This window comes from Dipodomys ordii, unplaced genomic scaffold (assembly GCF_000151885.1).
Source record: "Dipodomys ordii isolate 6190 unplaced genomic scaffold, Dord_2.0 Scaffold46, whole genome shotgun sequence".
In the NCBI taxonomy this organism is placed as follows: Eukaryota; Metazoa; Chordata; class Mammalia; order Rodentia; family Heteromyidae; genus Dipodomys; species Dipodomys ordii.
The window spans coordinates 9,773,989-9,784,651 of record NW_012267262.1 but is presented as its reverse complement, the minus strand read 5'-3'; the positions used below and the strand labels follow the sequence as shown (position 1 = coordinate 9,784,651).

At 35.9% G+C, this 10,663-nt stretch overlaps 1 protein-coding gene across 1 annotated transcript in view; it reads left to right on the top strand.

Moving 5' to 3' along the window:
- The window catches only part of Dcdc1 (doublecortin domain containing 1), a 118,913-nt gene that overhangs the window by 36,518 nt on the left and 71,732 nt on the right, over nt 1–10,663 (top strand). The window contains exon 7 of the mRNA XM_013019549.1: nt 4,879–4,972. Coding sequence (XP_012875003.1) covers nt 4,879–4,972 — 94 coding nt within the window. The remainder of the gene's footprint in view (nt 1–4,878; nt 4,973–10,663) is intronic.

Genomic DNA, 10,663 nt, shown 5'->3' with positions numbered 1-10,663 from the left:
AAATAATGCTGCAATAAACATAGTTGTGCTGGTAGCTTTAGTATGGTCTTGTTTGTGATCATTTGGGTAAATGCCCAAAAGTGGGATTGCTGGATCATAGGGGAGCTCTATGTGGAGTCTTTTGAGGAACCTCCATACTACTTTCCAAAGTGATTGAACATTTACACTCCCACCAACAATGTAGTAAGGTTCCCTTCTGTCCACATCCCCTCCAGCATCTGTTGTTTTAGAGTTCTTTTTTTTAAATTTTATATTTTTATTGTGAAAATACTGTACAGAGGGGTTAAAATTACATGGGCAAGGTACTGAGTACATTTCTTATCAAGCATTGTAGCCTCCTCCTTTGTTTCCCCTTCCCATCCCTTCCCATCCTTCCCCTGTTCCCCCCACCCAATCCTCCCCGCCCCCCCCACCAAAGTTGTAAAGTTCGTTTTTGACAAAACGACTTGTACTTCTCATTCATCAAAACTTATAATACTTAGTGAAAATATGGAGAATTAGGAAATGTTGCATTTAGTTAATGAGAATGCAACAGCTACTTTGCAAAAAAAAAATTTGGCCATTTCCTACAGTTATACATCTAGCAGTCCCATTTCTAGACATCCAGTGAGAGAAATAACATATGTCAACTGAAACTCTAAGTGAAGATTCATAGTTTTTTTTTGGGGGGGGTCCAGTCCTGGGGCCTGAACTCTGGGCCCAGCTCTTCAGCTCAAGGCTAGTGCTCTACCACTTGAGCCACAGCGCCACTTCCAGCTTTTTTCTTTTTGCTTATGTGGTGCTGAGGAATCAAACCTAGGGCCTCATGCATGCAAGGCAAGTGCTCTACCACTGAGCTACCTTCCCAGTCCCTCATAGGTTTTTTTTTTTTTTTTAAAGAATAACCTCAAATGAGAAACAGTCCAAAAGTGTACCAACTGGAAATACACAACTTATCATATAGGTATACTAATATTCCTTGGCAATGGAGGGGAATAAGATTGAGGAAAATGAAGAAGCCAGTTACCAAAGGTTATATGATATGAAATTTGAGACAGGTAAAATGACCCTCTCATGTCATAAACAAATAAGTGATGATCTGTGACCAGGTACTGAGCTGTTTTGAAGGAGTATGAGGAGTTTGGGATGGAAATGGAAATATTCTTTATTTTCATCATGATGGAGGTTATATAGTGTATTATGTTTTTTATGTATCAAACTTCATATTTAAAATTGTCTAAAACTAATATTGCATATTTACAAAATTAGAATATTAACATTTTAATCTGGGCTACTTCATTGCCTACAAGAAGAAATCAACTAAGAGTAAAATATCCAAGGACTATGGCTCAGGTGTATAATCTTAGGTATTTAGGAGATGGAACACAAGCTTCAAGCCAGCCGAGGCAAAGTTGGGCAAGACTTTGTTTTGTAAATTAAAAAAAGGGCCCGGCACCGGTGGCTCATGCCTGTAATCCTAGCTACCCAGGAGGCTGAGATCTGAGGATCGCGGTTCAAAGCCAGCTTGGGCAGGAAAGTTCGTGAAACTCTAATCTCTAGTAAACCACCAGAAAACTGGAAGTGGCTCTGTAACTCAAGTGGTAGAGTGCTCTCCTTGAGCTGAAGACTGAGGGACAGTGCTCAGGCCCAGAGTTCAAGCCCCATGAGCGACCAAAAAAAAGGAAGAAAAGAAAAGAAATGTCTGAGGGCCATAGTGCACATGATTTGTAGAGATTTTATGTAGTTGTTACTAACTGGGTTCAATTGCTAGAACCACAAAAAAGAAAGGAAAAATCTAAAGAGTATGGGTTAATAAATTAGATACATTTATATACAACGCATTCCAATAACACAAGAAACAAATTCATAAGAAATAATACTTCTTATAAGTCATAATGATGTTCATTACTTGTAAAAGCAAATAAGTACATCTGGGTGTTTAGTCTGATGCCTATCTTTATAAGAATAAAGTTGTCTCCAAGAGTTATTCAAAACTATATTTAAGGTACTTAATAAGATGAATATATATTAACCTAATATTCTGGTGTGTTAGCCTCTGAAGGGATTTATACTATGACATAAATTTTAATTCTTTGAGAATTTATCATCTATTTGACCAATTTTTCAGTTAGGGAGAAAAATTCTGTAGAAACAGACCCTTTCTCAAAAGTTCCTTCATAAGTTGTAGTTCTCCTTACTGAATAAGTCCAATTAACTGCAAAGGGTAAAATATTTTTAGTAATTCAGAGCTCTAATTTCATAATTATCCATTTTATTTTTATAGTTTTCAGCTTGCTAAATTTATTCTAATATTCTTCTCTGGGTTCCTAATTAAATGGCTTGGTCTTAGGTTCAAATAGTGTATACTATTGTAATCTATTTGCTATATAAATACTCTGAGTTAGCAACATCAGTTTTTCTTTCTAGGTCAAAGATAGGTAGAGAGACTAAATTTTCTCTTACCTGTTTTATTTTTTAATATATATTTTTATTGTAAAGATACTGTACAGAATGTTTACAGTTACATGAGGATACTTCCTATCATTGTTACCTCCTCCTTTATTTTTCCCCTACCATGTCTTCCCTCTCTACCTCCCCAGCTTTTCCCTCCCTCCAACACCCTCAAAGCTGTAAACTTGGTTTTCAAAATAGTGTCTTGTACATCTCATTGTTCCAGTGGGTTAACCTGTATCCTTATTCAGCATTTTGCTCTTTCCCTTCCCCTTCCCAAATTAGAAAAACATATAAACAAGATGCAGGGCACTGGAATCAAAGACAGTGAAAACAGGGGTTATACCACGGGGTGTGTGTGTGGGGGGGGGGAGAACATACAAAAGAAACAAAAAAAAATCACATAGTACCTTAAAAACAACATCGACAAAGACAAAACCTCTTGTGTTCCTATCTTGGGGTTCATTTCGCTTAGCATCATTTTATATGGTCATATGTTCATAGCTTTTGACCTTTTCTGCTTGTCCGGTAAGATTATCCTGTATGTATACTAGTTATTGCAAATAAGGGAAACCATGGGACATGTTTCTTTGGGCCTGGCTTATTTCACTTAATATGATTTTTCCAAGTCTTTCCATTTCCTAGCAAATGGATATATAACATACACACACACACACACACACACACACACACACACACACACACACACACATCCTAGCTATGGTGAATAATGCTGTGATAAACATAGTTGTGCTGGTAGCTTTAGTATGGCCTTGTTTGTGATCATTTGGGGAAATGCCCAGAAGTGGGATTGCTGTGACCCTTCACCTTCTGAAATTCATTTTGTTCACTCTGTCTTGGGGCTTTTTTGTGTGTTCCCTATCTGGAATGGTTCCTCCTCTTTACGACAATTGTCCATATATTCCAGAGAAATCCCATTTATCTCTACTGAAAAGCCTTCCTGGTGCCCCCTACTGCATATTTAATTGTAGGTTCATTTTATTTTATGTTTTTAATTGATTTTAAGTTTAATGCCAAGATGTTGTACAGAGGGGTTACAGTTATATAAGTATGGTAGTGTGTACATTATTGTGAAAATACTGTACAGAGGGGTTACAATTACATGGGCAAGGTAATGAGTACATTTCTTATCAAGCATTGTAGCCTCCTCCTTTGTTTCCCCTTCCCATTCCATATTCCTCCCCCCCCGCCTCCCGCCCCAGTGTGTACATTTCTTGTCTATCTTGTTACCCCCTTCCCTCATTTTTCTCTCTCTTTCCCTCCTCCCCCCAATTGTGTGTTCATTTTACAAATGCCTTTGTCCATGTCCAAGCTATGCTGGCTGGTTTTGCTCACTACTCTATTCTCATACTCACTAGACCATTAGTAGTCATAAAAATACTTCAAGTTACTGAATGAAAATTAACTTTTTCTAATTTAACTCATTTCATTATTAATACTATCTTCTATTATGGTTCTGATAAACCAGAAAAATAAAATTTATGCCAATTTTGTAGAATTATGCTCAAATAAAACTAATTGTTTTTAGTGCCAGAACATTGGCCTTATACAAATCTTAGGAAATAAAATAAGAAAATCTGTTCATATTTACAGGGGTTGTCTATCCAACATTCCTTTTCTGCCTCAGCCATTTTACACAGGGCTAAGTCTGTTTAAGGTTCTTCCTTTCAACTCAAGGAAAGCTACAATTATTTTGAATAGCCAAAGTTCTTATGGTAGTCACATGTCTCTTGTAAACAAATAGTTTGGAAATGAATACATTATTCTGCTATACACTTGAGATATGAGAAGAGGCTTCTGGGAAAGGTTTCTAAGTAGTCTCTTGTTACCATCATTTTTTTTTAAAGCCCCCAATCCAGAGAACACAGCTGGAAGCCTTTCTGACTATGCTTGAGTTGTCATTATCTTTGGATTTCTTGGTTTCTTTCTTATCAAAAAGTATTCTCTGTTTTTGTATGACAAGTCATAATACTTGCTATTTAAAAAGTTGGCTTATGTTCCTCTAATGATTAAAAACTGATGTTGCTTCGTGAAAATGGCAAAACTGCCAAAGGCTATTGACTATGGTGAGGAAAAATGATGATTTAAATACAATCCCTGAACAGAATTTAAAAGAAAAACAAAGGGAATTAAAATTTAACATAAAAAGCAGAGTGAGTGGGATGGCACATTGCTTGTAATCCCAGCTTTTTGGGAAGGGGAAGATAGAAAAATCTTATTCCAAGGCCACTGGGCAAAAGGGTAAAACCCTATCTAAAACTTAAGAGGAAAAGGGACTGGGAGCATCATTTTTAATTTATATATTGGAAACCCTTCATAAACTATTATAATTTTAATAGGCTTATAGTATAGGAAGTATTTAAAATATATATTCAATTTAAAACAGAGTTTACTATAATACATTGTTTATGCATTTTTCCTGTGTAGGTTTTAGATATTTGCACAACAAGAATGAATCTACATTCACCAGCTAGATATCTTTATGATTTATACGGCAAAATAATTAAAGATGTTTCAACAGGTAAGTGGTAAAGATTTAGTTATCTATGTGATATCTTGAAAGAAATTTATATGATTTTTTTCCTTTGAACATTAGAAAGAGATAAGATGTACTGAGACAGTTGAATAATAACATGGATAAATATAACATTTTCCTTTCTTATACAAAGAATAATCATGATGGAGCATTAAGGTTTGAAATAAGTTGAATATTTTTAGTAACTTGTAATTAAATGTAATTAATGTATTCTCATAATTAGGCAGTCAATTTCTGTGGGAAATAACTTTCTGAAACTGTTGGGTCTAGGACTGTGACTCAGTAGCTTGCCTATTGGATTCCTAGTAAGGAAGAAACCGAAACAGAGAGAGAGAGATTGCTTGATTATGACAACATGTCAATATATGGTCATATAGATATGTTTTGGTCTGAGCCTGGCACTGGTCACTCATGCCTGTAATCCTAGCTACTCAGATGGCTGAGATCTGAAGATCACCATTTATAGCCAACCTGGGTAGGGAAGCCTGTGAGACTCTTACCTCCAATAAACCACCAGAAAACTGTAAGTAGCACTGTGGCTCAAGTGGTAGAGTGCTTTCCTTGAGCTGAAGAGTTGAGGGACAGCACCCAGGCCCAGAGTTCAAGCCTCACAACAGACAGACAAAAGAAAAAAATGTTTTGGTCTGTTTCTAGAGGTTATTCAAAAGTTATACGAGTGTCAAGAGATGAAATTTCCTATGTGAGATCTCTAAAGATACTGTTTTTCTAATCCCTGAAAAATTACTGTGGATTTCACATTTGAGTTTAAGTGTGCAATAGAATTGTCCTATCAGTTCATCTTTAATCAAATTTAAATCTATGCATAAGCCAGACACTGAGGCTCAGCCTGTAATCCTAGCTTATTCAGGAGTTGAGATCTGAAGGTTGTGGTCCCTTCATCTTCAAAGCCAGCCTGGGTATGAATGAAGTCAGTGAGATTCTTACCTCCAATTAACCACCAAAAAGCCAGAAGTGGAGCTGTGACTCAAGTGGTAGCGTCCTAGCCTTGAGCAAAGAATCTCAGTGTCTAGGCTCTGAGTTCAAACTCCAGGACTAGCACACATGCATTAAAAAAATATGTGCATGAGGAGTGCCTAGATATGAAACTATGCATTTTTAACTGCAAGGCTCAGCCAAACAACTAGTTATTTGGGAAGTGGCCACATTGGGTACTTTAATTTGATCTGATTTCTTCATGTGTACTATATAAAGGCTGACTGTTTCTTTATTATTCTTAATTTTTACTAAATGAAATGCTAAATGAATAATTTTACTATGACATTTTGATACTTATAGTTAATAATGCATTTTTGGTCTAAAGATTTTTTAAAATATGTGTGTGTATTTAGAAAGTACATCTGTTTTTATTGGTTATTTAAAATGTATTTAAAATGACCATCACTTTTCATTTTATTAGAAATTTTTGTCTGATAATTTAAAAGCTCCTGAAAATATCTGCACTCTTTCTAAGAAAGTTATTTGCCTTTAAAGCATGTTAAACACAAGAAATTCTTCCTTATGGGTATTTTGGGAAGTGGTTAGTTTTATTAAAGATTGATTTCTTCCTTCTTGATATAATCACTCCTACACTTGCTTTGATTTAAAAATAAAAAACAAAACACAACTTGTTTTTGATGGTCATGGGGCCTGAACGCTGGTCCTGGGTGCTGTCCCTCAACTCTTCAGCTCAAGCCACAGCACCACTTCTGGCTTTTTTCTGTTTATGTGGTGCTGAGGAATCAAACCCAGGGCCTCATGCATGCTAGGCAAGCACTGTACCACTGAGTAAGCTTCCCAGCCCAAAACACATTTTCTTCCGTCCCTATCTAGCTCTCCTGGAATTAAAAAAAAAAGGTAAGTGAGTAAAATGCTAAAATTTAACTGTAGATTTACATTTAGAAAGTTGACCATTTTTGCTGCTTGATAAGAAATGCACTCATTACCTTGCTCATGTAACTGTAACCCCTCTGCACAGTATTTTCACAATAAAAAACTTATTTTTTTAAAAAAGAAAGTTGATCGTTTTTCCCTTCCAAATATGATGTGACCAGATTATTTGTCCCTAGCACTCAGGAGGCTAAAGCAAAGAGGTTCGCAAGTCTGAAGCCAGCCTACACAGCAAAATCCTGTATATATATATATATATATATATATATATATATATATATATATATATATATATATATATATATATATAATTATATGTATATAATACATATATATGTATTATATGTATATATATATATACAGGATATATATACAGGATATATATATGTATATAATACACATATATATGTGTATACACACACACACACACACACACACACACACACACATTGCTTATACATTGCTTACAGAAGGACATTGATTCTGGGACGTGATTCTTCATGGGAGCCAGAGGCACTCAGATTCATGCCTCATGCTTTGCATGTCCCTGAAGTGTGTTATTATCACATTTTAATGCATGCCTTGCCTTGTGTTTCTGCATACTTATAAAAGCTTATGCCAGCTGAAATTAGTGTATGCAGCCACTAACATGTGGAAGCACTATAGGTTGACTGGACTTAAAATACTTAAAGAAGCTAATCCTTCTGAAGGAACTTCCCGTCTGTAGCAACCTAGTCACTTAGTATTAGGTTTAAATTTTTCTTTCACTTTGTTTGTCATGGTTTTTGTGCATCAAATGATTGGACTTCCTAAACTTTAATGTTTGCTGGTATTCTGAACCTCGATGTAGAAATGGCCGGGGTTTTTTTTTTTTGGTCATGTGTTATATGAAAGTTAACTTTTAGTTTAAATAAATAAAATAATGACTGTCTTTTGTTCTGATATATGAATTTTTAACGTATTTTGTGGCAGGTCAGAAAAACAGTTAATACTGTCTAATGTTAAGATCATGCTATAACCCATAGGTATGAAAAATACATTCATGCCCATTGAAATAACTGAGATACAAAATAACTGAGACCAGGGTGAGAAAAGCAGAGCACTAACTAAAATAGTAATAACTACTCACTCAGGAGATAAGTCCATTCTGGGTAGGCATCTCAGAGGACGGCTCTGCCATATCAGTGTTGCACAAAAGCAATGGAGCGTGAGACATTAAGATGAATGTGCATTGGAGGTTTGAGCCAGGGAGAAACGGGAAGAAGCAGAGGTCCCACAGAAATGTATGTAAGGCCAAGGGTACTCCTTTCTGAGAGAGAAATGTCAGTGCAGCAACCATGCTCAGGGCTTTTTTTTTGCTTAGAAAAGAGCACATTCACTAACTAATCTATTGTGATTCTTTCCTCTATTTACTAATCACCTGTGATGTCTTTGATGTTGTTATGAGGGCATTTAAAAGTGGCAGAAGTAATGTCGATAGTGACCCATTTTGTAATGTTGTTTAATATCAATCCTATTCTCCATTCTCTAACGTTGTGATATCCTAACCATTGTGATTAATTATTACATTGTTGAACCAGAAGAACTGCTCCCTCTTGAGGGAGAGGACCATGAGTCTCATAGGATTTGTAGGATTTTTATGAGGCATTAATTCTAATAATGATGCTCTGCTCTTTTTGTGAATCCTTCTGTAGTATGTAGTATGAAATTTACCCCCTTGATTCTGAAGAGAGTTCGATGAAGACATGAAGTAGCTCCAAGGCTGTTGTGTGTCACACTGAATGTTCACTTCCTGTTCTAGACCCCAGAGCAAGCTAATGCTCAAAAAACTCTGTTCAAAACAGTAGTTTAGGTGCATATTTTTGACAAGTTCTTTGAAAGTTCTGAAAGATATAGTGTATTTTATTAATAAGACCCCCAATAATAGCTGGGCACATGGCTCATGCTTATAATCCTACTTACTCAGGAGGCTGAGATCTGAGGATTGCGGTTTGAAGCTAGCCTGGCAGGAAATTTCATGAGACTCTTCTCTCCAATAAACTACAAAAAACACAAAAAGAAAAAAAAACATAAAAAAAGAGTAGAGCTACAGCTTAGGGACTGTACCCAGACCCTGAGTTCAAGCCTTGGGACTGGCAAACATACATAAAAGAATTTGAATGTCCATTCTCAACTTTATGTGGAGAAACAAAAATCAAAGACAAACTACAAAAGAAATTAAAATTTCTGAAAACTGGTTTCCCTTATTTGCAATGACGAGTATATATCTAGGACAAGCAGAAAAGCTCAAAAGCTATGTACATATGACCATATAAGATGATGCTAAGTGAAATGAACCCCAAGATAGAGACACAAGTGATAGTATCTTTCTTGCTGTTGTTTTTAATATATTTATAATATACCTTATGATTTTTTTGTTTCTTTTGTATGTTCTTCCCCCATGGTACAACCTGTGATGTCACTGTATTTGATTCTCGTGTCCTGCATCTTGTATATACAATTTTCTAATTTGGGGAGGGGAAGGGAAATAACAAAATGGATATATATAAGGATATAGGTTGACACAATGACATGTACAAGACTCTATGTTGAAAATAAACCTTTACAACTTGCGGGGGAAGGAGTTGAGAAGTTGAGGAGAGAGGGGATGGTAGAGGAAAAACAAAGGAGGAGGTAACAATGCTCGATAGGAAATGTACTCATTATCTTACTCATGTAACTGAACCCCTCTGTACAGTATTTTTATAATAAAAATGTATAAAAATTCTAAAAAACACAGAAATGAATCACAAAGTCAAACACTCTTACTTTGATGTGTTAAAATCCAGTAAAAGTATAAACTTCTCAAGTTTAAATGTAGAGAATTAAAGCCTTCCTGATTTCCAAGTGTCAGCCAGATGACTTCTGGGTGCTTGACTAGAGTTGGAATTTCTCTAGCAGCCACCTTCGTGCTCCTGGTTTCATCCCTCAGGACTCCAGAAGTTGAATTAAGTCTGCATGAACTCTTTCATGGGTCTTACTTCCAACAGAATGAAATTATTATCACATCAACACCACATCCAGCACATTGAAACCAGAAACCTGTTAATGAAAATGTCATTTTTACACAAATGTTTCCAAAAACCTCCTCTTGCCATATACCAGACTCCAAAGAGAGAAGGTAGTAAATGAAGGAAGAAAGAGGAGAGGGAAGCGAAAGGATTTTTTGTTTGTTTGTTTTTTAATTCCCTTAGCATTTGGTTTTGAATTCAGGGCCTCAGACTTGTTCAGCTAGCTAGTTCAACTGATGCTCTATCCCCTGAGCTATGCCTCCTGCTGAGCATTTTGCTGTTTATTTTTGAGATGTCTACTACTTTTGAACTGTGGCTCTTCAGAATGTAGCTCGTGTTACAGACACCTGGCGAGAAAGCAATTTTTCCCAAAAGGCCAGTTTATGCTATTGATCAGTGTATCACCAGAAATATAACTTGTTGAACAGCAATCTCTGCTTGAGGAACTAGTTATGGCATGATGTATGTGCAGTATTTGAGGAAAAATAGAGTAGTGCATGGTCTCTCATCCCAAAGAAAGTGGTTAAGTTCTCAAAATTTGAAACCAGAGTTCAAGCATTACTTAGTGTAATGACTTTTTTTTTAAAAAAAAATTGGCTTCTTTGAGAATCAATTTCTTCATTTGTAAAACAGGGATTACAATATTTACCTCAATAAACCACTGCAAAAATTACATGAATTACATGTAAAGTACTTCAGACAATTGCCTGATACATGGAATTATATGAAATTAGCTATC